This window comes from Oryctolagus cuniculus, chromosome 10 (assembly GCF_051225735.1).
Source record: "Oryctolagus cuniculus isolate XC-2025 breed Fujian yellow rabbit chromosome 10, ASM5122573v1, whole genome shotgun sequence".
Taxonomy (NCBI): Eukaryota; Metazoa; Chordata; class Mammalia; order Lagomorpha; family Leporidae; genus Oryctolagus; species Oryctolagus cuniculus.
In genome coordinates this window covers 99,238,844-99,265,852 of record NC_142876.1, presented here as the reverse complement: position 1 = coordinate 99,265,852, position 27,009 = coordinate 99,238,844, and the positions used below count along the sequence as shown (strand labels likewise).

The 27,009-nt window shown below is 59.3% G+C and overlaps 1 protein-coding gene across 7 annotated transcripts in view; it reads left to right on the top strand.

Moving 5' to 3' along the window:
- Positions 1-2,747: 2,747 nt before the first annotated feature.
- The window catches only part of TEX264 (testis expressed 264, ER-phagy receptor), a 29,635-nt gene continuing 5,373 nt past the window's right edge, over positions 2,748-27,009 (top strand). The window contains exons 1-5 of one of the 7 annotated variants that reach the window (XM_089306170.1): positions 3,077-3,163; positions 4,080-4,143; positions 7,593-7,709; positions 7,866-8,157; positions 16,857-17,078. In XM_089306170.1, coding sequence (XP_089162296.1) covers positions 7,900-8,157; positions 16,857-17,078 — 480 coding nt within the window. In that variant the 5' untranslated portion in view covers positions 3,077-3,163; positions 4,080-4,143; positions 7,593-7,709; positions 7,866-7,899. Of the gene's footprint in view, positions 2,772-3,076; positions 3,558-3,707; positions 3,847-4,079; positions 4,144-7,592; positions 7,710-7,865; positions 8,158-16,856; positions 17,079-27,009 lie in introns of those variants that run through there. The other 6 variants (XM_089306171.1, XM_089306172.1, XM_089306169.1 and 3 more) reach the window with 6 other exon arrangements.

The following is a 27,009-nucleotide window of genomic DNA, read 5'->3' as shown; positions in this document are numbered from 1 at the left end:
GGGACCTGAGTCTGCTGTGTTCCCTTCTCGCGGGTCTCTGAGATAATAGTAATCCATTGTGTTGGGGGCAGATAGCCAGGCAGGCTGCAGGGTCTGGGATGCAGAGGACTGGGGGAAGGTTTGGGTACTCTCTGCTACCACTACTGGGATGATATTTACAAGAGCGGGGACCTCTTACTGTGACCTGACCCAGGATCCTCCCTGGAAGAAAGCCTAGCCCAGCTGTGTATGTGTGTGTGTGTTTGTGTGTGTGTGTGAGTGAGAGAGAGAGAGAGACTGTGTGTGTGTAAAATGACTTATCTGGTTGTGTTACTCAGGGTGGGCTGGGGGCTTACCAGAAGAATCCTCCCCCAGTCTGCCCAAGACAGGTTTTTCCTTGTACCCTCTTGAGGAGTTGGGGGTGAGGGTCCAGGTGGGTTGAGGGGGTCATAATGGATAACCACTAAGCCCACACTGCTGCCAGGGGGAATGGGGAGAGATGAGGTGGCCCCAGGGACCTGGCACCTGGCTTTGGTTTTCCGTCTTATTTCCTCAGGACGCCCCTGAGGCCTGGGACCTGCGCCTGGCTTTGAGGAGCATCTGTGGCTGGGTGGCCCAGCTGCTGGTGTGACCATGGGCTTCCCTCCGCTCTCAGCAGGGCAGGCGCTCCTGCCCCACAGACCGGGCAACTGGCTGTTTCTATGACGTATTTATTTTTACTTGTGTTTCATGTCACTTTTTTAAAAAAGCAAACAGAACAATTGTAAGTCAGTATAACTGCCTATCAGTTTTCTTTATTTCTCTTTTTGTAAAATAAAATTTAAACTCAAGAAGGCAGTGTTGTTTGATAAAGCATTTGTCTGGATAGCACCCAGGGCGTGGTAGGCACTGGATAGTACCTGGAGGTGAGAAAGCGGAGACATAGCACAGATAGGCTGCTTCTGCCTTTGCTTTCCTGAAGAGTTCTGAGTAAACTGGGCCACCACTGCATTTCAAGGCTTGGAACAGCCCAGCTGACTTAGAGCAGCTTAAGGCTGGCCCTTCCTCAGCCATGGCAGGTCCTGCAGGGCAGTCCTGACCAGGCTGTGAATGGCCAGGACCTGGGTGTTGTATCATCACCTTCTGAGATTGGTGTCTTTGAGTGGCTGTTGGCAGCGTGTGCTGAGCATCTTAAGCTTCCTGTGTGTTTGGTTTTCATCTGAGTTGCTGAATCTAACCACTGTCCCTCAGAGAGCTAACTTGGGCCATAGAGTGAGGGGCCCCAGGGACAGAGGGGACAGCCCACTCTGGCTCCCAGATTTAATTTCTTTAAGGGGAGGAGCCCTGGGGGAACATTGTCTGGAAATCATTTAGAGGAAGGCCAGAGGAGTCAAAGGCCAAGTCTGGGATCACAATAGGGAAATATGTGCTGTTGGGACATAGCCCTGTAAGTGAAGGGTGGATGGAGCAAATGGCTGTGCCATTATGTCTCAGACCTATTACCACGGAGTGAAAAAAGTGCCTTGTGAAGTGGGCTGCTGCCTCCTGGTGGCCAGCTGAGGCCTTGCACTGTTGGAAGCACCCTGTGATGAAGTCCTGGAGCATGCTGATGCCTGCAGCTGGTCACAGGAGGGGTCTCCTTCCACCACAGAAGTGCTGAAGCTCCTAAGGCACACCCTTGGGCTGTGATGTGGAGCTCTGGAGTTCTCTAGCCAGGCCAAAGGAAGTCAGCAGAGAGAAGATGCGGGAAGGGCCGCTCCAGACTGGTTTCCCAAGAAGCAGGAGTGTTGGTTGTGGACACGCGAGAAGCAGAGACTGTGTGCCTCTGAGCCAGTGCCATGCCCCCTCTTTGTCATAGGAAATGCTTTCAAGTCAACAGCCCACTTGGCTGGAGCATCTGAAGGATTTGATTATGTGCTTGACATTCATGGATAAAACAGAACTGCCGTGACCTGCTGGCCCAGTCCTGAATGCCTGTGCCCAGTCTTCCAAGAGTGCTGGGACAGGCTTGGTTGTGCAGCTGAGGGTCAATCTTCCCTGCCCCGGTGGGAAGAATGTGAAGCGGGTGAAAGGATGCCAGGATTACCACTGCCTCTGCCCAGCCTGCCCTTTGGCTGGTGCAGGAGCGTTACCCACAAGATGTATGGCCCCATGGCTGCTGACTTCCCATGGCCACCTTCCTGGTGACCCCCTTCTCAAACAGGCGTCCTTGTCGGAAGCACTAAGATGGCTTGTGGCTCAGCCTATCTTGTTTCCAAACTATGGGCATAGCTGTCATCTTCCCTTCCGCCTCCACAGCAATGCTAAGTCTCTCGGGAGGGCAGGGTTTTAGCTTCCGGAGTCTAGCAGAGTGCTTTGTGGCATGGCTGAAGACGGAAGCTGTCTTCAAGGAATTTGCACTTGACCTGGGAGTTACAGGGGTTGCGCTACATCAGGGCAGACCAGCTCCCCCTGGCCGCATCCCCAGCACCGAGGGAGGCCCTGGCAGGGAGGCATCCTGTGGAATGCGAGCTTCAGGACGGCAGGGCTGTGGCTTTGCCCACTCAGTGTCCGCAGCCCCTGAAACTGCCCTGACAGGGATTGGTACTCAGTAAATACCAGATGGATGAATGGCCGGATAAGTGACCACCGCTGTGCTCCCAGAAGGGGAGTAGCTGGTGTGAGTTGAGGCAGGAAGTAGGTATTTGCGCCGTCCACAGGTTGGATCCACCAGCTTCTTCCCTGAGCTCTCAGATCACGCGCTCTCAGCCACAAAACCGGTGCAAGAGGCCCTGCCTTGTTTGGTAACCAGGTCTGTCACGAAGCCTCAGCGAGTAAGTGCCTGGAGTCGGAGTGGTACAAATGCTAAAGACTGGTAGTACTGTGCTGCGCCCCCTAACGCACACAGTCCCGGCTTCCTGGGCCCCCGGCCTGGCGCTCGAGTGCAGACCAGCCGGCCCACTGCCCCCAGCCCCGGAGCTGTGGCTGAGGTGATCAAAGCCCGCCCAGCCCAGACCCTCCTGGGGACTGGCGCGCGCCCGTTGCCATGGGGACTGGGCGGGGCAGGCCTCCGCCCTCCGGGTCCCTACGCACGCGCCCACGGCCACGGCCACGTCCCGCCGCGACAGGGGGCGGAGCGGAGCGTGAGCGGCGAGCGCGCGCAGGCTCCGCCACCGAGCCCCAAGCCGCTTGCTCCGATCGGCGTCCGCGGTTTGCGGCTGCTGAGGTGAGGGCCGGGCCCGAGCAGAGGTGTCCGCGCCAGGGACCACTCCCTTCCGCCTTGGCGTGACCGCCGGAATCCCCGCTGCCGGGGCCACTCTTTGCATAGCGCCTGGCCCTCAGTAGGTCCCGGCTGGGTCCGAGGGCCTGAATGCGACCTTGGGCTAGCTCCTACTATCTGGGGCCCGCCCATCGCCTCAGCGGCGGCTATAGGACAAGTCCCCGGGGCAGCGGAGCTGGAGGGAAACGGAGGCAGGAGTCACGTTTTAACTCCGCCCCCATCCCGAGGCCGCGCCTCGCTGTCCGGGCTGCAAACTTTAGTGTCTAAGTTACGGAGGTGCGCGGGCTCGGTGAGGTCGAAGGCGAAGAGGAGGGGGCTGGGCAAGCTTGGCGAGGCTCCGGTGAGCTGGGGCTGGGAGCCGGGAGTGGGAGGCGGCGACCTTCCTCCCCCGCGGGCCCCGGGGCTTCCCGCTCTCCGCCTGCGCCCAAGTTTTGCTCGCCGTCGGGCCCTTTAAGAGCCCGGCCCTCGGCCGCGGCGCACGTGAGCGGTACCAGGAAGCCGACGCCGGCAGCCGGCTCTGACGCTCCCCTGCACCCAGCAGCAGGCTTCCATCCCGGGCCCCTGACCCTAGGGGAAGCCGCGGCCTGAGAGAGGGCACAGCTGCCCGAGGGCGGCGGTTTCAGCGCCGGGTGCGGTGGTCGGATCCCTCCAGGAAGATGGGGCAATAGCGGGGGCCCTAGTGAGACGCCCAGACAGTGTGGGGCTGGGCTTGGCTTCGAATGCCCCCAGGGGGCCTGAGGATGGAGTACGGGTGCCTGTGGAGGCCCCCTGTGGGCGTGCCCTAGAAAGTGGGTAGCAGGGCCGGGTGCCCGGCTCCCCGGTCTTTTCCTGGGCTGGGGTGACTGTTGCTTTCTGCCCCTAGCCTGGAGCTGTTGGCCCGTGCCGCGCTGGATGCCATGAATTGCTAAAAGAGCCTGGCTTTTCAGGTGAGCCTCCCCAGCCCTTCCTCGGTTTCTCTTGGATGAGAAGGGGACTATGCATCCCCTCTCCAGGCTCCTGTGCTAGTCAAAGCTCTGGGCACCGCAGGCCTCTACCCCACCTCGTCTTTCTGAGCAGCTTGGAAGGAGAAAGGAAGAGAAAGAGAAGAGCTAAATTCCCTAGAGGGTCAGAAAGTATGCAGCTGCGAGCCTCCATCCAGCCTGGTGTTCAGAGATTTCCTTTTCTTTTCTTTTGCTTCCTTCCTTTCGTCTGTATGTTTTGAAGTCAGTCACAGAGAGAGAGGTCTTCCATCCACTGGTTCACTCCCTAGATGGCCACAACAGCCAGGGCTGGGCCAGGCCAAAGCCAGGGGGAGCCAGGAGCTTCCTCCAGGTCTCCCATGTGAGCGCAGGGGCCCAGACACCTGGGCCATCTCCCACTGCTCTTCCCAGGCCATTAGCAGAGGTAGAGCAGCGGGGACATGAACTGGGTGCCAGTATGGGCTGTTGGCACTGCAGGTGATGGCTATGAAGCCAGGAAGCGGATGGAGGGCCGGGGAGCAGACTGCCGAAGTTCCCACCGCCCACCCACCCGCCGGCGTTCTGGTCGAGGTGGCCGTGTTCAGGACCTGTCAGAACCTTGACAGTCTCTTAACCTCCAGCTGCTTGTTTCCTGATGCATGCCTATATTGCTGGATTGCTTTGAGGACTAATAAAGTAGCTGCATCCGAACATTTAGGCAGTGCCTGATATAGAATAAGTGCCCAGTTAAAAATCGGTTGCCGTCATCAAAGAAACAGCAGTGGAACTAACTGCAGACAAGAAGAGTAGGATGCAAAAAAGATAATGAAACTGACAGGCAGGCACTGATGAGTAAGAGGGTGTCATAGCACCAAAGGCTTAAAAATTTCCTTTATCAGGGCTGGTGTTGTGGCACAGAAGGTTAAGCTGCTTCCTGCAAAGCCAGCATCCTGCATGAGCCCCAGTTCAAGTCCTGGCTCCTCCACTTCTATCCAGCTCCCTGCTTATGCACCTATAAAAGCAACAGAAGATGGCCCAAGTGCTTGGGCCCCTGCCACCTACATGGGAGACCTGGATGAAGCTCCTGGCTCCTGGCTTTGGCCAGGCCCAGCTTCAGCCATTGCTGCCATTTGGGGAGTGAACTAGCGGATGAAAGATATCTCTCTGCCTCCACCTCTCTCTGTAATTCTACCTTTAAAATACAAATAAAATAAATTTTTTAAAAATTAAAATTTTAAAAAAATTTACCTTGAGGCCGGCGCTGTGGCGTAGTGGGCTAAGCCTCTGCCTGCAGCACTGGCATCCCATATGGGTGCCGGTTTGTGTCCGGGAAGCTCCTTCTCCAATCCAGCTCTGTGCTTATGGCCTGGGAAAGCAGTGGAAGATGGTCCAAGTGCTTGGGCCCCTGCACTCACATGGGAGTCCCAGAGGAAGTTCCTGGCTCCTGGCTCCTAGCTCCTGGCTCCTGGCTTTGGCTTAGCTTAGCTCTGGCTGATGTAGGTGGAGCTGCAGGGGGAGTAAACCAGTGGTTGGAAGACCTTTCTGTCTTTTCCTCATTCTGTAACTCTACCTCTCAAATAAATAAATAAAATCTTTTAAAATTTTTTTACCTCCTTTGTAAGGCAAAAATTAGGCTCAAAAGACAATTCTTTTTCTTGCTTTTTTTTTTTTTTTTTTTTTTTTTTGCCAGGCAGAGTTAGTGAGAGAGAGAGAGAGAGAGAGAGAAAGGTCTTCCGTCCGTTGGTTCATTCCCCTAATGGCTGCTATGGCCAGCGCTACGCCAAACCAAAGCCTGGAGCCAGGTGCCTCCTCCCGGTCTCCCATACGGGTGCAGGGACCCAAGCACTTGGGCCATCTTCCACTGCCCTCCCGGGCCACAGCAGAGAGCTGGACTAGAAGAGGAGCAACCAGGACTAGTACCTGGCGCCCCAACAGGGACTAGAACCCGGGGTGCCGGCACCGCAGGCGGAGAATTAGCCAAGTGAGCCATGGTGCCAGCCAAGACAATTCTTTTTCAACATAAAATCTTTTTTAAAAGATATTTATTTATTTATTTATTTATTTGAAAGGCAGAGTTATAGAGAGGGAGAGATGGATCTTTCATTCGCTGGTTCAGCCCCTAAATGGCTGCAGCAGCTGGAGCTGGGCTGATCTGAAGCCAGGAGCCAGCTTCTTCCAGATTTCCCACGTGAGTGCAGGAGCCCAAGCACTTGGGCCATCTTCCACTGGTTTCACAGGCACATTAGCTGGGAGCTAGATTGGTAGTGGAGCAGCTGGGTCTCAAACACCCATATGGGATGCCAGTGTCACAGGCGACCACTTTTCCCATGCCATAGCTCAGGCCCCAGCACAAAATCTTAAAACCCAGAACCCATAGGGAAGACATATTTCCGTGGACCTAAGTTTTCCACAGAGCTGAAGTGTTGCCTTTTCAGCTCCAAAACCCTTTAAGTTTTAAATATTAATTTAATTTAGCTTTAAAACCAAACGTTTAAGAAGAGAGATTTTCCATCTGCTGATTCACTCCCCAGATGCCCGTAACAGCCAGGACTGGGTCAGGCTGAAGCTAGGAGCCCAGAATCCCAGCCAGGTCTCCCATGTGGGTGGCAGGGACCCAAATACTCGAGCCATCATCTGCTGCTTCCAGAAGGAAGCTGGAAGCAGAAGCTTCCCAAGCATTCCTACATGGGATGCGTGCACCCCATGCAGCACGTTAACCATTGTACCACATACTCATCCCTAAATATTAACTTTGAATGCCTGGAGTGAGAATGTTCCCCAGTGGCTTGCACTCTTCCCTTGCTGTTTCAATGGTTTCCTGCATGCTGGGACTTGCCCCCCGCTGGGCGGCTCAGGTCAGTCCCTGTGTAGAAGAGGGTCCCAAGCTGCATGGAGGACTAGGCAGCCTACCTCGAGTGGCTCACGCAGCAGCCTCTGTGTTGTGTTCCTTGTGTGTCTTTCCTTCTAGCAGCCTTTCCTCCTCCTCCCCTTCACTGTTCCTCATCTTTTATGGGTTGGGAATGGGGATGAAGCTTGTCATTGTTGGTGGTTCAAGTCTGGGAAGTTTGGTGCCGGACTTCGTTCCAGCTGCTCGGGCTGTCCTGGTCTGATCTCTCACCTGGTTCTGAGTGGGTGAGCATGCTGAGCTGGGCAGCAAGGTTCCTGCAGGTCAGGTGTGCGTAGCAAAGCACAGTGCACTATGAAGGTCTCTCTCCATGGCGCATTGTCCCCCTGGGTTTTGTTTCTCGTGGTCTCCCTGTCTGTTGGTAAGTGTTTAGATGCTGATACTGCCCTGTCTTTCCTCAGCCTCTGGCCAGGCTGGGCTGGCAGTGTGGGGGAAATGCAGGCTGGCTGGTGTCTGACCCGTCATGAGAGAGACTGGTCAGGGCCAGGAGTATGACCTGGCTGACTCACTCTTGTGCCCCTCTGTGACTCAGTTTCCCCAGGTGTGACCAGGGCCGCCGGCTGACAGAGCTGCTCCAAGAGCTTCAACGACTGTGATTAAGAAATAAAGAGGCTTGTGGCTTCAGTCATCTTTTATAGCTCCCTTCCAGGTCACTCTGTGTGTAAACACCTCTGGCTCCTCCCCCTCCTGGGTCAGAGCACCTAAGGCAGGGCTGAGGTTGGGCCAGAAGCAGCTGGCGGGCAGGGCCGGTAGGCACGTTGGTCAGAGCAGGCTACCAGCCTCCTCTCCCTTGTCTCCTTTGCAGCTGCCTCAGGGTGCTGTGTGGGGGGCCTGGCGCCATGTCGGACCTGCTGCTGCTGGGCCTGATCGGGGGCCTGACTCTGCTGCTGCTGCTGACGCTGCTGGCCTTTGCCGGGTACTCAGGGCTGCTGGCCGGGGTGGCAGTGAGTGCCGGCTCACCCCCCATTCACAACATCACTGTGGCCTACAAGTTCCACGTGGGGCCCTATGACGAGACCGGGCAGCTCTTCACCGAGAGCTGCAGCATTTCCCCCAAGCTCCGCTCCATCGCCGTCTACTACGACAACCCCCACACGGTAAGGAGCCGCCATGGGGTCCTGCCCCATAGGTGGACCTGGGCCAGGGCAGTTTGGGTTTTGAGGAGGATGTGGGAAAATCTTTGACCTGGCCTTGCAGGCCACCTCATCTCTGTCTGACCTGGGATCCCCTTCGAGATTTATCCTGGACTTCTGCTCTCTTGGGCATCTATTTACTTGCTGGCTTCTAGCTCTCTTGACTCCCCGTGCTCGTGGCTACTCATGGATTTCTGAGTGCAGTGGACCATAGCACTCTGAGTCAGTAGCTTCTGCTAGGACTTTGGTCCGCTGCCTCCTCTTGCTGTCTCTCTCGTTTCCATGTCCATTCGGGACTGGGGTGCTAAGGACAGGCCGTTCAGATTCTGCCCACTCTGGGATTACATCTTCTTTGCTTCCCTTGCTCTCCCGCTGTGGCTGTGGACTCTCAAGGCCTGAGAGGGCAGCCCCTGGATATCGGGCTTGGAATCCCACCTCTCCAGCCATCTCGGTGCCCCCTGACCAGCAACAGGGCATTTCCTTAGCCCTCAAGCTGTCTGGTTGGGAGAAGGCCAAGTGGAGCCAGATGAGCTGTTCAGAATGCCCAGGATACTGGAATCAGAGACTCACGCGGCATCACTGGCACCCTGTGGGCGTCTGGCTGTGTTAGTGCCTGTGGTGAGTCAGGGCTTGCCCATGTAGACTCTGCTGTGCTACAGGGTGGTGCTGCCCACAGCGGGCTGGGCTGACAGCTCTCCGAAGAGTTCTGCTGGGCCACACCAGACCAAGCGTTGGGAACCCCAGCTCTGACTTCCCTGCCTGGAGATGGGTGCGGGCAAGCCCTGCAGCCGCCTTGCTGTGGCCGGAGCTCCTGGTGAAGCAGGATCGTGCTGATTCTGCCTCTGTGCCAGGTTCTGCTGTACACCTGCACCCTAGAGCTGACTCAGAGTGGCACTGCCTTCAGGAAGCTCCATGTGTTTGGCAGATCAGCCCCACACAAGCGATTCTCCCACAAGGCACTGGGCTCAGCGTCCTCGGAACTTGGAGCTGCGGATTCCAAGAGGCTGCCTGCGGCTTGCCCCAGGGGCCTCAGAGAAGACGTGGAGTCTTCTGGGCCTTCACACCGGAGTAGGATTTTGCTCTGCTACCATGTGCCACTTAGCAAAGACGGCTGCAAGAACAGAGGCTGGAGACCTGGGATAACAGGGGAAGTGTGGCCATTGGGCATGGTGGGCAGCAAGAGGGGGAGGGTCCAACAGGTGGGAGGAAGGGCCCTGCCCACATCTGCCACTCTTGTTTCAGGAAACTGACTGGAGGGCATGTGGGGAAGGGAAGCAGACGAGGCAGGGAAACCATCACAATGGTCAGGCCGGGCCCGGGTGGGAGGATGAGTGGACACTGAGGTTGTGCAGTCAGGTGGCCCGGAGGTGGCACTGACTGAAGTCGGGGGCACTGGGACCTGAGTGGGATGGGCCGGCCCTGGGCTGTGGGAAGCTCCTGGACCAGATGCCGCCTCCCACCCCTGCAGGCGGGCTGTTGGGTAGGTCCCTGCCCTTCCTGTCCTCTCCCTTGATCCCTAGCCCATGTGGAGCCTGCTGCAAGGCTCCCGTGAGAGGGACGAGAGTCCTGTGGCTGCCTCTTGCCTCTTCGGTGTGGCACATCTGCCTGTTCTGGAAGCAGCACGTTGCCTCTTGGGTCTGAGGGACTGTGGCCGGAGAGCAGGTTCTGGTCCTGTCCCGAAAGTGTCCCAGTGTGTGATCTTGGGTATCTCTTTCTGAGTCTCTGTTTCCTCACCTGCAGAGTAGTGATAAAATAGGAGTACCTGAGTCACAGGTGCTCTGCTGGCCAAGTGAGGTGCTCCAGGTGAGCCATCCTCCCCAGCACCTGGCTGTCACGTACGCCAACAGCAAAGCAAAGGGTACAAAGCACTCAGGCCGAGCAGCTGGGACCCAGGCCTGGACCCGTGGCCCAGCACTGGACCTGTCGCTGGCACAGAGGATGAATGAATGGGTCAAGGTGGCCCCTCTGATTTGAGCCGGGTCACTCCTGAAGATACCTATGTCTGCGTTCATTGCTGGATCACACCTTGGCACCTGGGATGGCTCAGGGACACTGGGTCCCCACCTACTTTGGCAGCTGGGCAGTTAATTCTCTGCCTGGTGGAGATCATAAAAGGTTCAGGGAACCTTGGACCCTAGGTTTAAGGTGCTCTTGGCTACCACAGACTGTCTGGTCAGTCAGGAGCTCAGGCCTCCTGATCCATACTCCTGATATTACGGAAGGGGAAGGAAACTGAGGTTCCAATAGCAGAAGCAAGGTACTGTGGTCTCAGACTTTTCATTTTTCATTCAGCAAAGGTGTGAGCATCTGATTATGCCAGGCTCTGTGCTGTGCGATGTCAGGGGAACCTGGAGGAGGGGCCCCCATCTCAGTGCTGGAGAAGCTGAGGACTCACTCTCGCGGCCCCAGAGGTTGCCTCCACCAGCAGCGCTCATTGGCAGTGTCCAGCCTGGCACCATGCATATTCTGGTTCTCAGAGGAGGACAGGATCTGGGCAGCCCTGTTGACTGTCCCAGCCCAGCACAACAGGAGGCAGAATCTGCTTCTCTGTGAGTGTGGGGAGGAAGTGAGGCTGTTTGTGTCTCTTTGTGTGGGGCAGTGAGTAAGCAGCTTACAGGTGCACCTCACTGTTGATGCTGCCCACCCCCACAAGGTGGTACTGACAGCTCCCCAGCCACACCCACTCCTGGCCTCAGCTCCTGTCCCTAGCTGGCGGGGGGCAGGGGCTCATTCCTGAAAAAGGCCTGGTAAGGCCCTGACTAGTCTAACTCTGGGCCCAAGAAGTGGCAAGAAAGGCCATCGAGGCAGGACAGAAGGTGTTGCTGTGGACCCTTTCATGCCAGATGCTGCTTGAGCTGTTAGCCCCATGTCCCAGAGTCCTGTGCGGAGGAGGCTGCAGGGTCTGGGCTAGGGCTTCCTGTGAAGCAGGAGGAACGGTTCCATTCTCCATCAGCAAAGGGCTTGGCGTGGTGGGGGGAGGGTCGAGGAAGGGCAGGGTGTTGGAAGTGGACCAGATCGTGGCTGTGGCTCAGTGGTGTCCCTCCCCTGTCCAGGGCCCAGCATTCATGGAGTATGGATCATTTCCTTCAAGGTACCTGAGGGAGTGGGGTGAGTGCCAGAGACCACGGTGAGGTGTAGGTGGCTGTCTAGGGATCTGCACGCCTCCCCCCAGCCACCCTTACACACCGCCCCACACTGCCCTTTTGTAGCTGGGGTAGGGCCCTGCCTTAAAAAAGCTGCTCTGGCCTGGCCACGCTTCTGGGGTGGGTGTCGGGGGTGTGGAAAGTGACGTTAGCCTTCCCTTCTGGGCCTGGCCCTCCGGGAGCCTTCAGTGTTGGAGGGGAAGGAGCTGAGAGGACCCCGAGCACCCCACTTGATCCTGGCCACCTCCGGCCTGTCAACAGGTAGGTCCTTGTAGCTGGGCTGTTTGTCATTGTGCCTGTGGGTCTGTCCTGGCTACCAGCCTGGCCTGCCACCTCCTGCCCCACCCTCTCCTGCCACCTCCGCTGCTGTGTTTGGGGCTTAAGCAACCTGCCTGCTTGCCCTTGTGGGGCGCCTGGCAGAGGCAAGAGCGGTGTGGCCACCAGTTTTCCCTGGCTGAGATGGGCTAGGATTTGCTGCTTATACTTCCCCACCTGGAAGGAGAGTTTGCCCTTGTCCTGGGTGGATGGGGGTCGGGTGGCACTTTGGGTCTGCCTTCAGGGAGCTGGGCAGTCAGCGAAGCCCCCCTCCCCCACTTAGTTCGCTGAGACTTGAGGCCCAGGGTGCAGGGGCGGAGGCTGTAAGGGTTCTGACTTAGGCCCGTGCCGGTCCCCTGCCCCCTCCGCATGTGGGCCTAGGCCCTCCTGCCCTCTGTGCGGGCACCCAGCAGATGGCACCTGGGAAGGAATTGTGCAGCGTTCACATCCTGAGCAGGGACATGGGAACATGGCAGGGCTGATGTTTCCTGAGGGTCCAAGACCAGGTAGAGTCCAGGCAGTCGCTGTGCCGTAGCTTAACTGTGGGGGACAGGTGTGGAAAGGTGAGCCCCTCTCTGCGCTCTAGAGCTGCCCTTGGGAGGAAGGCGTGGCGCAGGGGAGAGGGCTCTGGATTCGCTCTTGTGGGTTTGGGTCGGTGACCCCGGGTGAGTCACTCAGCCTCTTGCAGTCTTGTCTCCTTCCCTGCCAGTCGGGATGGAAGGGAGTCCCTATCTTCGGGCTTTTGTTTCTGTGGGGACTGAGTGACAGGGTAAGGCCCTATGGCCCTAGTCAGTGCCTCGCAGGCTCGGCTGCAGCCAGTCCTTCCTGTGAGGGCCTTGTGCCATGGGTACTTTATACTTTTAGGAACTGTGCCTGCCTGCTTCTGGCCTCGTCCCAAGCTCCTGCAGGTCACCAAGGCCGTGCGAGGTGTGGCTCACTGCAGGGAGAAGCCACTGTGTAGGCCGTTCTGGCCAGGGCCTGTTTCTCTCCCAAGTGGCCCTGAGTTGTGTGTGCAGTTCTGGACCAACACTGCCTTGCTGTGTGACCTTTGCTGAGTGGCTTGGTTCTCTGGGCCTCCGGGACAGGCTCGGCAACAGTATGACCACACAGGCTGTTTGGAGTTGGTGAGTTGGTGTGTAGAAGGAAGCAACTGGTGGGTGCCATGTCAGATAACAGCTGTTGTTAGGGTCCTGCCTGGGGGTGCGGGTAGAGGGAGATTCCTGAGACAGCCCCAAGACTGCCCTGTGAGGGTGGCACCTGTGGACCCCTCCCTGCCCCCGTCAGCCCATGTCCTGACTGGCGCCTGCCCTGCTGTGCCTCTGGATGCCAGCCTCTCAGGCATGTGGCATGCATGAGGCTTTGTGCATTGACCTGCAGCACCCGAGAGGGGAAATGAAGCCCAGCTGCAGCCTCCAGCAGTGGGCAGCTGTTCTGCCCTCCTGGGAATCCCAGGGCACATGAAAGGCACTGCCCCTTCCCCCATCACCTTGGGGAGCTCTGGGTTGGGTAGACTGGTATGGGAGAGCTCAGGGCAGCCCTGTGAGGTGCACAGGTTGTGGGCCCAGGGCTGTCGATTTCTACCAAACCCAGTGGTGGGTTTGGGCTGGGCCAACTGACACCATTTCTCTTTCCTGGGTCCTGGCAGACATCACATCAGTCTTGTCCAACTCCCAGGCTCAGTGAGGTCTTGGCCAGGGCAGGGGCCCTGAGGTGACTGTCTTCACTGTGGCCTCACACAACAGGGTTGGCTGGGCCCTGTGAGACCTTTCTGGAAGGGGCAATGGGACCAGCATTAGGTTCTTAGCGGATGGCCCCTATCTCCCCCAGCTGGGACTCAGGAGCCCAGGAGGCTTTGCAAACTGAGGGAAGTGCCCCGGGAGCCTAGCATGCCCCTCCCTTTCCTGGTACTCTAGGGCAAGTGCTGGGTGAGCTTGCCTGCCCTAGCTCCTCTCTGTGCTACTTGCAGTTCAGCGCTTGTTTTGAGCAGAGGTACCCTGAAATATGTCTGATATGGGGAGGAAAGGGAGCAGGCTGGAGTAGCTGGGGGCCCAAGCCTGTGTCCTGGGGTTAGGCCTAAACACAGGTGAAGCACTGCCCCAGCTGGGCCCTTGACAGCTTTAGTAGGCAATGCCCTGGAACTGGAGGCCTGGGCCACCTTCCCCTGAGAGTAGACAGCTTGCCACTGCCTGGGCTGTTCTAGGGCCTGGCTCCCCTTACTGGTGCCTGGGTCAACTGCCCCATGCCTTCAGCTTGTCCTGGACTGCTCAGCAGGTGGTAGGCTTGCTGAGGGACCTCCTAGGCTGCGCCTGACCAGGGCACTGACCAGGGCAGGAAAAGGGGCAGGGAGTGTCTTCACTTGCAGCATTGGGTGATTGCTCAGGAGGCAGGGAGTCACTGTTGCCCCCCACCCACCCACCCCATACACATCTCCAGTATCCCATCTCCTGATGGGCTGTCTCCCTCCACCGTGCCAGGGGCTCCTCACTTCCTCCAGGTGGAGGGAGAGGAGGCTTGCTCAAGGAGCAGGGCTTTTGTGTGTAGCTGTGTGCATGTGCACTGTTGCGGAGCGTTTGCCGAGGGCCTTCCGTGTGTGCGGGACCCCTGCCCCCTCCTGGGTATGTAGGAGTAGAGAGGAGTAGAGAGGAGGGGCTGCCTCCCGGGGAGAACAGAAGGCTTTGAGGCGGAGGCTTGAGCTGAGGCTCTCAGGATGGGCAGGAGGTTCCCAGGCAGAAGGGGCTCTGGAACAGGGTGCAGAAGGACACTGCAGGCAGAGGAAGTAGCTTATGCAGAGGCAGGAAGCACGGGAGGATGTGGCGTGTTTGGGGAGCTGTGAATAGTTCCACGTGGGCGTGCGGCGGGGGTGTGGCGGGTGAGGAGGCTGGCGAGACGGGCTGGGCCAGATCCCGGCTCCGTCCCTGCCTCTGCCACGTAGATGTTCAGTGGGCGCTGCCCATCTGGGCCCTGGCCCCTCCTGGAGCCTGGGGTTGCAGAGGGGCATGTGAGTGAGTGTGTGGACAAGTCTGGGCAGTGCTGTGTGGGCTGCTCTCAGAGCCTTTTGTGATGGGCTTGGGAGTTGCGAGGCAAGCTGGGAGCCACAGGAGGTTCTGAGCAGCTAAGCAGAGTGTGTGTGTGCGCTCTGGTGCCTTTGAGGGACGTGAGAGAGTGCTGATCTGGGAGCCCCCACAAGGCTATTGAAATGACCCAGGAAAGACCCTCCAACCCAAACCCAGACGGACCACGGGGTGGAGAGGAAAGAGCAAGTGACCTCTTAGCCATTTCTCCATCAGACCTATATCGAGTGATCCTTTGTATCAAATAGGTTGCCAGGGTCATGGACAGCAGTTAGACTTCGTGGCACAGGCCCTTGGCCTGTTAACAGGAGGCCTGCCAGAACCTCCTGTCTGGTGATGCTGGAGTCTTCTGTTATGAGTGGGGCAGTTGCACCATCTAGAGCCAAGAGATGGTACTGCAGCCACCTCTTCTCTTCCCTCCGTGGGGTGGGGCTTCAGCTGAGAGAAGTGATTGCCAAAGTAGACTTACTGTAAGACAGACAGTTTACTGCAAGTGTTGGGGTGGAGTGGGAAGAGTGCCACTGAAAGGCTCCCCAAGAGTGCACGCGACCCTGACTAGTGGGCAGGGAGGACAGGCACTCTAGGCCAGGTGAGGGACAGTTTTGGGGACTGTGTCACAGCTGCTAATAAACTTCAGCTGTTCTGGAGCTCTAGCAGAGTTCTGAGCCTGGGCTCAGTGTCACCTTTAGATGGTAATTCTAGAAGTGGACATCAAGAGACCAGGGCTCCCCAGGACCCAAGGACCTGGTCTGTGTCCCACAACTCAGGAGTCGCGGCCTGGCCTCCCTCTCTGCTGCTATGCCTCTGTTGCCTGCCGTGAAAGCGCTGCACCAGGCTTGGTGCCTTGGGATTCGAGGGGGCAGCAAGGAGGCGAGGGCTGCAGAGACCTGGGGGTGACCCATAGGTGACCATAGGGTCCACTCAGAGGTGAGAGCCTGGTGTAGGTGCCCTACTTCCAGGCAAAGTGTGACCCCAAGGCAGGGCTGGGTTGATGGGAGTAGAAGAGCATACTGGGTGCTGAGGAAGCCCTGGGCCCTGGGTTAAAGGAGAAAGGAGTCTTCAGACAGAGCAGAACCCAGGATTGCAAGCACAGGACCAGTGGTGAGTGTCCTGAATACAGGAACGTGCTGGTGGGAGCGGGTAGGGGGCTGGCCTGGGAGCTGGTACAGACTTGACAGCAGGAAAGCCGGCGTGGGCAGCAGGTTGCAGGAGGCAATGGATGCGCTGGGCCTCACGGGGCTTGGGTTGGTCCTAGGAAGTGTTGGAGACTCATGTAAGAGCCCCACCTGGCTGGGTTTGTGCGACCTTGGGAAGCAGGGAGGGGAGCAGAGTGGGAAGTGCAGGCACTGAGAGCCTTGGAGGGGAGCCGGCAGTCTGAGGCCCAGCCAGGAAGGGACTTGGGAAGTGGGGAAGGGAAGGTTCTGGGATGGGGGTTAGAGAGGTCTGGAGGCCCTGGCGAGGGTGGCTGGCCCTGCAGGGGGGCTGGGAGGAGGGCCCCTCACAAAATGTCAGCAGCAGCCCAGAGTCCTGCACCATCCCGTGTCGGGATTTGGCATCTGGCTTGGCACACGTGGGCGCCCACACACACATGCATGTACACATTCTTGCCGCCCTGGGGTGTGACCCTCGAGGGCGCTGGGTTCTTTTCCTGGTCCCACTCCCCACTTTTGCTGCCTTGCCTGCCATCATTTCGCCACCAGTGAAGCCTCCAGGTGATGGGGGTGAGGAGCTGGTTGGGCTGAAGGTCTGGTGGCCCTGGGGGCGGGGACCAGCAGGTCACATCAGGAGCTGGGCTGCACTGGGCTGTGCAGAGGGTGGCAGCTCAGAGGCCCTGCTCGTCCTTCCCTTTCCCTGGCTTCTGGAGGCTGAGACCAAGTCAGGTCTCCAGGACGGGGCACGATGTGTTTGCTGCAGGAATGGGTAAGGTGTGGATGGATGTCCTGCGGCAGGTTGCCACCGGCAGCGCCACGGACGTCTTGCAGCAGGAAAACCGCTGACTCCGTCCTGGCCTCTGAGGCTGCCTGGCCTGTGGGAGCTGGTGGTTCTGCCAGGCCAGAGCTGGCACAGAGCCAGGAGGAAGGAGGGCCGCAGCCCTTTGCCAGACGCTGACACCCCCTCTGCCTTCCCTCCCCAGGTGCCCTCCGAGAAGTGCCGCTGTGCAGTGGGCAGCATCCTGAGTGAGGGAGAGGAGTCACCTTCCCCCGAGCTCATCCAGCTCTACCAGAGATTTGGCTTCAAGCTGTTCTCCTTCCCGGCACCCAGCCATGTGGTAACAGCCACCTTCCCCTACACCACCGCCCTGTCTATCTGGTTGGCTGCCCGCCGTGTCCACCCTGCCTTGGACACCTACATCAAGGTGAGGCACAGACCTGGTGTGTGTGGGAACGGCAGCCAGGTCCTGGGGAGCACTGCCCAGGGTGGGAGGAAGGGGTGGTTTGCGGAGAGAAGCACCTTGGGGCTCTTGTGAGCAGGTGCCTGTGCAAGATGGGCAGAGGCTGTTGGCCTCTCTTTCAGATGCCTGAGACCTTGTGGAGGGCCAGAGGATCTCCCAGGAGCTCAGAGAGCTTGTTGCAGAAACTTGGCCCGGCCTATTGTTGTCTGACTTTAGTGCTCATCCTTACTGCTCGTTCCACACTGTGCTCAGGTGGATGGACAGGCCCAGACTGTCTACTAGAGGCCTGCAGGGCACGTGTTACCCTGGCCCTGCCTCTCCCTGGGCCTGTGCGCCTGTTCCCTGGGCAGGACTGAGGCAGCAATGGCAGGCCCTGTCCACGTCACTGCCTGACCCGGTCATTGGCAATGCCAGCAGCCCAGCCTGCCTGGAGGAAGGATGAGGGGCGGCCACCAGGAGGTCTGACAGAGGTCCCTGGTTTAAGTGTTTTATGTACTTGGATACTGTGGAAGCAACCCTGTTTGGGCTTGGAAACATTCGCTGGACTTGTGTTTATTGAGTGTCTGTGCCAGGTGCTGTGCGGCGTGTGATGTGAAACATGGTGCATGGAGTAAGCACTCACGGGGTGGGGAGGAGAGTGGTAGCACATGTCGTTCAGAAACAGCAAGGCTGCTGGGAAAGCGGGGTGAGGCGAGTCGGGACTGCTGGCCTCAGTGGTCAGGGCAGCCTCCCGAGGGGCAGCCTCTGGCCAGAGCACTTGGAGAGCCTTTGGAGAGGAGATCAGAGGGTCCTGGCCAGAGCAGCTGGGGAGCTCTGGTTTGGTTCCTGTGCAGTGACAGCAAAGGAGCACATCCAGCCAGGTCTGTTGCAGAAGGGCCGCCAGGTCCCTGGGCAGGGAGGGTCTGGATCGTGCACGGGGGCCAGGTGGAAGTGCTTCTGAGGCTGCGTGCATCCAGTGTGAATGGTGCAGCTGGGGCCGCGCCAGTGGCTGCAGAGGTGCAGACAAGGGCGGAGTCTGCGCTGTATTTTGGGGTAGAACTGACAGGCTTTGCGAGGCACGGCTGTTGGGGAAGGGAGGAAGCAGAAGGGGTCGCAGAGGGCTCTGCTTCCCCTGGTCCAGGCGGGTGGGCGGGCACATAGTGATGCCTTCCGTGGGTGTGGAGGATGGTGGGAGGACCTGGTTTTGGGGGAAACCAGCCCTGTCTGAGTCAGTGAAATGGCCTGAGAGGCAGCCAAGTAGGGGCCGGAGTCAGCAGCGATGCAGGCAGAGCCTGGAGTTCAGAGCGCAGGGGTGTGGATATGTCTGGGGACATCAGCCTGCTGACAGCTCTGACCTGGGAGGCTGCCCTGCGTCTCTTAGCTTCTGTGGGGCCAGCGGGCAGGGGAGAGCCTGTGGCAGCAAGGGCCATGCAGGGGGCGAGCCCGGTGCAGCTGGGGCAGGGAACGGGACAAGCAAGTCTGCATAGAAGGGAGCTTGGTGGACTCGTGACTTTGCTGTTCAGAACAACCTGGGGACTGGGACAGGGTAGTTGGTGATGGAAGTGGGCACTCACACGGGTCCTGGGTAAGAGGTGCAAGGGGCCCGTAGAATGGATGAGGCCCCAGGTCACCCGCCGTGGCCTAGTAGTCCCAGAGGGCATTGAAGAAAGAGGGTGAGAAGCCCTGGAAGCAGGAGGGCTGTTGCGGAGCCGCGTGTTGGCAGGGAGGAATTGTCTCTGTGAGCTGGAGGGTGGCGGCCAGAGGGTCCTGGGCGGGAGGTGCTTGCCGGGACTGGGGTTGGGCTGGTGCTGAGGGTGGGAGGGGACGCATCAGCGGCCCAGGCCGCTCGGCTCCTGTTTTCCCTCAAGGAAGGGCCCGCGTGTGGTAGCTGGGGTCCTGCCTCTGCCGTCCTCAGCCTCGGGGCTCATCTGGAGAAGCACCCCGGGAAGAGATTGTCTGGGTTCTGGGGCTTAGAATAGGGCGCTCAGCCTGTGGTGCGGTGGCAAGCCACTCAGCCACCAGAGCCTTTTCCTGGCTTCGGGGTTTATTTTTAGACACCTTTGTCCAAATCTCCGGGCCCCTGACAGCTTCACAGGTTGCCTGGTTTTGACGTCACCTCTTTGATGAGAACTCTCCCTCCTCCCCCCACCCCCCTCTCCATAGGAGCTGTGCTGTGGGCTTCATTCTCCCAGGGTGAAGACTGAGCTAGGGGCTTCTCCCCGAGGGCTCTGGGAGGTGCTTCTGTGGGCATGGTCACCAGCTGGGGGAGAGGAGGGGCCAGGCTGTTCCCCCAGAGGAAGCCTGGCCCAAAGTCCTCAGCGTTTGGTGACAGGGTTAAGAGTCACCCTGATGAGGAAGGGGCTGGCTCTGTTCCCCAGCCGCAGCCCGCAGGGGACAGAGCCTGGCACTGTGCGAGGAGGAGTATAAGGCACCTCCCCTGCTGCCCTGGGGTCAGAGGAAGGAGGCTACTAATGAGACTCTGGGCGCTTCTTACTCTGCCGGTCCTGACAGCTGGCTGCCTTTGACCGTGCGACGTGCGCGCACACACCCCCTCCCTTTCCTCGCTGGATCTGGGACTGCTGTGAAGGTTCTTCAAACGGAATGACAGCAGCCGTCAGCGTTCTGTTTCAGGAGGGGTGAGGGAGGCCAGGGCCCTGCTGCCAGGAGGAGGGAGGGAGGGAGGGAGGGCTGGGCGGCTCACCTGCCTCCCCAGAGGCTGGGGTGCGGACAGAGCCGCCTGGCTCTCAGGGGGCCTGGGATGGGGGGGGGGGGGGGCGGGGGCGCAGCTGCTCCCTTGGCAATTGCAGATGTGCCTGAGCTTGGGGCGGGATTGGCCTCAGGGGACAAGGGACTTGAGGGTCAGGCCTCTCAGGACTCTGAAAGAGATGGCGAGAGCCCAGCTTTGTGGCCTGCCTGACAGCCTCGGGCTCTCTGGCTAGCCTTCCCCAGCCTAGCAGCCTGGTAGCCTGGCAGCCCGAGCTACAGGAGCTGGAACTCTGCCACCCTCCTCGTAAACTCCCGGGCCCCCAGGCTGGGCACTCTGAGACGTGTGTGTGAGGGTCTCTGGGTGCTGTGTGACCCTCCATCTGTGGGAGGTGCCAACTAGGGTCAGGCTGCTCCCCTGGACTCTCAGGAGGTGGCCCCCAGGGCAGGAGGAGACCTTGAGGCCTGGAAAGGGATTATCTTTGGCAGCTGCTGGAGGGAACCCAGCTTGCCTGAAATTGTTAGTGTTCACAGGAGATGGGGCCCAGCTGTGAGCCCAGAGCATTGGCAAAGGCCTCCAAACTCATCGGCTAGAACCAGGTTGAATGACTATCCAGGGAAGGCCTCAGGCACATGGAGCAGACCAGAACTAAGTGACTGGCCTAGGGCTCCCATGCATGGAATTATGTGTAAAAGGTCCCCAGCACAGTACTTGCCTCATGGCTGTCTGTAGGATTTGATGGGGCAGTCTTTGAGAGTGTTCAGGCCTAGGCTGACCTCTAGAATCTTCTCTATACACCCCCTTCTCCAGAGTCTGTGTCCCCAGGTGTTTCCAGGAAAGGATGCTTATCAAATGGTTTCAGCATCTTCTCCCAAGCAAAGAGAGACCCAGGCTGTTGTCCACACCAGGGCGGTTTGGGCAGTGCAGGCTGGCTCCAGAGGTCGGACGTGGGCTCACTCAGAATTGCTGAGAAGAGTGGGGGATGGGGCTCAAGCGGAAGTTGTGTGCCTGTGAGGGGGACCTTGGTGACAGGTCCTGGGAGAAGTGGTTGGCTGAGCCCGTCCTCCCAGGGGCATAAAAGGGGCAGTGACCCCAGACCCTAGTTCCCACACTGCTATGGGGTGGGAGCATAGGAGCTGTGCCCAGGTTCCCGGGCTGGCAGCTGGGGGTGGGGCTGCACTTAGACCTTTACCTGCTTCTGCCAGAGTTGTCCTTGGTATGGGTTTCATCTGCAGCTTTGGCTGGGGAAAGGGCTTGGGAAACTCAACTGAAAAGCTCTGTGGTTGGAGACGTGCACCTGCCCCCAGGCCAGCTGCAGAGCCCAGGGGTGCTGCACCAGTGTGAGTGGGGGTGAGGCTCCCAGAGAGGCAGCTGGGTCTAGGGGAGCATGCCAGTTGGGGGTGTCTCTGGTGTGGAGGTGACCAAGTCCCCATTAGAGGGCGAGAGCATGGCAGTGCCAGGGGACAGCCAGCTGGGAGGTATGGAACGGACACCTATGGAAGTGGCTGCCTATGGAGCTGTGTGTTGGGTGAAGCTTGCTCAGAGCCTGTGTTCTGCCCAGTGGATTCAGGCTCCTGTGTCTGTGTCCTCTAAGCCTGCCGCGGTGACTCTGAGGGGGTCCCTAGGTGGGTCTGAGTCCATGCTGGATCTAGAACACTGGCGGTGACCAATGGGGCCTGGGGCACTGGAGTCCAGGTGAGAGAGCCCTAATGGGAATGGGAGACCCGTGGTCGCTTCCCGTTCTCTGCCTGTCATCTTTGCCAAGCCAATGTGAGAAGGCTCTGGGTTTTACTTTAGATAAAGGAGACCCTCTTGTGCTCCACTGTTGCGCGTGCTAGGAAGCAGCTAGGAGGCAGTCACAGGGTCCCGAGCAAAGCCAGCATCCCCGGAGTTTTACACATGGCGAGGTTGAGTCCTAGGGAGGGCAGGTTACCCAAGGTCAAGGGATGAAGCAGTGACGGAGTCCACACTGGGTCCCCTGGATTGAGGAGTGTTCCTTGGTGCCTTTTGCCATCTGTTCTCAGCATGTGTGGAGCTGGGACCAATGGCCAAGGACTTCCTGAAATTGGGATACACTTGGGATGGAGCCTGGGATGTCAGCACTGTGTCAGCACCCACCTGACCCTCTGTCTCCAGCCTGGACAGAGTTGGGAGCAGCTGCTGGTCTGGGAGATGCTAAGGGAGCCAAAGGCATAGGACAGGAAGGACCTGGCTGCCCATGTGCCCAGCAGGCACTCATTAAGTGTGGCCTTGGCAGCTGCTGCGGGCACAGGAAGCAGCTGTTGCAGGCGCCTCATCAGGCCTCTTGTCCTCACCCATTCCCAGGCTTCCCTCCCTGGGTCCACAGGACCGGCTCACCTGCCAGAGCCTCCACCTGCTCAGTGACCACCTCTGGCACAGGGAAGGCGCTCTCAGCTCTAGCACACTTCACCCGCCTCCTGCAGCCACAGAGCTTACCCCTGCCTGGGGGCGAGGGGATGAGTAAAGTCACGGGGGGAGGCAGAGCAGCCCTGTGAGGGTGGCATTTAGGCTGAACCTGGAAGGAGGGATTGTGGTCTCTGGGGAGAAAGGCGGATCAGGCAGAGGTGTGGGTATCCAGTGAGGCTGGCATTGCGGAGGAGGAGCAAGAGTTGGGTCACTGCTTCTGCAGCCGTTGGGAGCCATTGCTGGCGTCTGTGCAGATGAGAGACAGTGTCCAGACGGGGCTTCAGTGTCTTAGCTGAGAGGAGCAGCCTGAAGGAGACTCTCCTTCCATGCCTGGGCTTCCCTGGGCCCCCTTGGGGAGCTGCCTCTGGGCATTGAGGTATGGGGGGAACCCACAGGAGACCAGACCTCTCCCCCACTGCCCTAGCCACTGGAAGCTGCCCGCATCCTCTCTGCCTTCATCCCTCCCTCCTCCTCTTCCCCAGGGCTCAAAGCACAAAGGCAGCCTTGGCTGGGGCGGCGTGGGAGCCACCGCTCTTGAAATACCATCGCGGATCGGAGCTTGGCAGCCCCGTGGGCCCCTGGGGGCGGAGGCTCGTCTGAATGGTGCTGTGGGGTTGAGCCATCACCAGACCAGAGGGAGCACCTTCCCCAGGAAGGCGGGCCTGACTTCCCCAGGAAGAGTTCTGTTGCTCTTCCCTAAGAAGGCTTGGGATTCAGGACCAGGAAGCTGGGAGAGAGTCTGGGGAGCAGCTGTGCCCTTCCGCGAGCGAGGTAGCTCTCTAGTTAGGCAGGAGAGCCGGAAGGTCTCCCCTGAGGGCTGGAGAGAGGGCGGAGTGTCAGTTGGAGCTGAGAAATTCAGGCCTTCCCATCCTCCCCTCCTCCCTCACCTGCCCACCTGTCCTTCCCCTCCGGCTCGTCCTGCCTCCTCTGGCTCCCAGGTGCCTGGCTCCACGGCTCCATCTGCACCGCGCAGCCTCCCTGCTGCTGGGTAATAAGTCAGCAGCGTTCTCCTCCGTGTGGGAGCCGGGCAGGGCTCAAGGTCCTTGAGTGCAGACACTGCAGAGAGTGACTGGCTCTCGCAGGGGTGCAGTGGAGCCCGTGATGAGGGGAGTCGGATTTGGGAGGGAGGCGTGGGCTCCCAGGGCTGACCCACCCAGTGCTCTCGCTGAGCTCCCGTGTGTACCTTCTCCCACTCTCCACAGCCCTCTGGTTCTGCCCCACAAGGCCCAAGAAGGCGCAGGCAGGGCTGAGCTGGGTCGTTTTGGCCATCTGAACCCTGGAGAAGGGAGATGTTTGGCAACACTGCGGAATCTGGGCTGTCCTGGTCCGCGCAGGCATCAGGGGCTTCAGGGCTTGTGTCCACGTGCCTGCACAGAGGGACTCGTCTTCGTCCTGCTGCCCCGTGCTCCAGCCCGTCATGATGTTGCTGCCCGGGCCCCTCCCCGAGCTGCCTGGGCAGACAGAGCCTGGGTAGCGCCAGGGAGATGAGCAGAGGTGTAAATTGTGTGGCGGGCTGCCGGCTCTGAGGTGAAAATGAAAAGTGTTCAGGCAGCGGCGGCAACAGGAACAGCAGGCTGGGGTGCCAGGCACAGCACCCCGCCTCCCTGCCCCTCTCCCGCACACCTCCCTCCTTCCAAAGTCTTCCCCAGTCTCCTGCCAGCCTGGCTCCTCTGCCATTCACAGGGTGCTCCCAGACCGGCCCTGGGCCGTATCTCAACCCCAAGAGCGCCTTTACCTCTTGCTTCCGTTTTGTTTTCTAATTGGCCGAGTGGTGCACAGAACAGCAGGCTGTGCCATAGTTAGTGTGGTGTCTTCGACTTCGGTCGTCCCTGCATTGATGGGATTTGTTTTCGTTGTCTTTTCTTGAAAAACTGGTGTTCTCACTTCTTCCAGTTCCTCTCTTCTTTTGGGAACGCTTGTTCTAATCCCTTCCTTTCGTAGTTGGGGAAACTGAGGCCCAGAAGGAGCTCTCCATGTGTCAGAAGCCAGGCCAAGGCTCCCGGGTCCTGTCTCCTCCCTGACAGGCCTGTCTCACTCCCAGTCTTTTTTGTCACTCAGAGCTTTGGGCCCTCCTGCTGCGAGGGGAGAGTCAGGTTCTCGCTGCTGGCATTGCACGGCCCCCAGAGCAGCCCACGGGGAGGCTTAGGTTCTTGGCCAGAAGCTGTTGGAAGGTCTGGTGGGGAGGGGGAAGCTGACGGAAGTTCCTGGGCAGAGTAATGACAACGTGCTACATTCTAGCCACAGCCTCCCTGCTGCGCCTCCCCCAAGCCTCTGCACACGCCATGCAGACCGGCTGCCTGAGGGGCCTCTGGGGTCTGAGCCCCCACTCTCAGGGACCGCTGTGTGTGCGGGCGGGTGCACATCATCAGCGTCTGTAATTAAAAATGAGCGTGCATCGCTTCACCCAGCGAGGAGATGCCACCGCCGCGGCTGGGAGGCAGCAGCTGCTTGCTGGCTGTGCGGCCCCCTGGCCGTCCAGCCTGGCACGGAGTGATGGTAGGGCTGGGCAGCAAAGACCTAGGGCCCCTTAGCCCAGTGAGGCAGGAGGTGAGGGGCTATGATGGGGCGGGGATATATTGGGCAGATCTCACGTAGGAGAAGTGTGATCTCCACCTTGGCCCACTCCCATGGCCGCCTCCTTGTGGACATTTGTGGCCACCGAGCTCTGAGCAAACCCAGCCCCTGTGTAGCTTGGGAAGCAGGATCCACCTCCAGGCTACTGCCTGCGCCCGACGTCTTCTGTCTCTCATCCCCTCCCCACCCCAATTGAAGCCAGGCGCAAGCCCGAGCTCCCTCCTCCCTGCTAGTTCAGAAAGGCCTTGCAGCCCCTGTGGGCAGACCTGGCCCCTTTGTGGAGCCCAGGGCTGAGCGGGCCGAATGCCTCTCCCTGTCCAAGAGATGGGCTGGGCCCGAGGAGAGCAATGTGCCGCCCAGTAGCTGAGGCAATGCCCTGGGCACCCTGTGGAAGGCACGTGAACTGCTCTTCCCTGGTCTGCCTGTACTCCTGGGTGGGTGAGCCCATGTTGGTGCTGGGTGGGGCTGTGAGGGGAATGTGCTGGTGACCAGGACCTAGAAATCCCTGCGTGACGGGTAGGCCCCAGGTGCCCCTCTTGCCTCTGATTAGGGAAGGCCCAGGTGGGAGGAACGGCCTGGAGGTGTGTCTGGGGCACTTTCCAGCGGTTCCTCATGACACCTTGCACGACTCACTGTCTTCTTCCTGTTAGGTGGCAAGGACTGTAGACATCCATATCCCTCCCACCTTGGAGAGGAGCCCAGGGTCGCCTCGAGTCTGTGTGTAGAAGTGAGCTGCCAGCAGCTTCAGGGTGGCCAGCCCAGGCTCCCCTGCCCCCTTTGGCTCCCTGGACCTGGAAGGAGGTATGCCCAGGGCTGTGAGGACGCCAGGCCCATCCAGATTCCTTTACCCGGCAGTCCCAGCCCAGTGTGCCATTGAGCTGGCGTCCTTGGCCATTGGCAGTCTGCTCTCCAAGGGCTCCCTGGGGCCAGCTGAGGGAGAAGCAGCTGGCCTCGCCTTCCTCCAATGATTTTCCAATATTTACCGGCTCATCGACATGCCACCTGGGCCGTAGCTCCTACTGTGCGGTGAGGCCCTGAGAGCCAGCCCATGGCCACTCTGTCCTCCCTCAGAGGCTGCACCTGCCCAGGCGGGAAAGGACTATGCTCCCTACCTGGTCACTTGGGGACAGTGCAGATGGTTAGCTTGCCCCTCACCCACTAGACTCAGGCTTGCTCAGTGGGCAGAGCATGGAGGGGAGGGGAGGGTCTCCCAGGAAGGGCTGCAGGAGCGACTTAGAAACCCCTAAGTCTGAATTTTGACAGGATCTAGCATATATTACAATGGATTGAGGATGAGCAGTTTATGGGGGCTTTTATTAGCTCTGTGCTTCCCTCCTCTGGGTGGAGGGGCCAGGATCCCCAGGTGGCAGGGGGTGGGACAGTGGCCTGGAGACAAGTTCAGGCAGCTGGTGCCCCCTGTGTGGGTGCGTTGAGGAGGGAGGGCTGGGCAGGGAAGGAAGGGTTGTGTAGCCGGGCCTCACTTTTCTCTCCATCCTCTGTCTCTCCGATTCCTCTGTTCTCCCCGATGGCTTTGAGATGAAGGCGATGGCAAGGATGGAGGATGTGGTTTCCATGGCAACGGGGCTGTCCACAGCCAGGCAACTTCAGAGCCCGGCTCTCCGGAGGAGGCAGATGCGCAGAGCAGCCGCAGAGCTGCCTCCTGCCTGCCAACGAGGGGGCTGGCGGAGCAGGTGGCACAGGGTGGCTGCCTGGTGCTGCCCACCCTGATGCCCAACCTAGAAGAGAATATGGAAAGAGCACGGCTTCTTTTTATCCCTGCTGCTGCCAAGCTTCCCCAAAGTGAAGCTAGGGAGGTAGCCCGAGAGGTGGTAGGGCTTGGGACAGGGTCCTGTGTTTGCCCACGGAGTCTCTGGGAACACTCTGAGCTGTCTGCAGCTGTTGAGTAGTCGATGGCCACTTGGCTGCTGTGCTTTGGACCCTTTGCCTGGCCAGAACACGGGGCTACTAGTGGAGACCATGCCCCGACCAGATCTGGGGACGGACCCTCTTTATGTCTTTAGCCACCAGCCAAGGCACTGCTCTTGCTTCAGGAAGCCTTCCTGACCTGGCCTTCAGAGCCCTGGTGCAGTTTGCTGAGTGGGGCTCTGGCTGGACAGATGCCTGCCCCAGGCACTGGAGGACCCCAGAGTAGCTCCTGCTTCCTGGCCTCCTGTTCTTGTTTAGCCTCCTCCTGAGGGCCAGGGCGGGGCC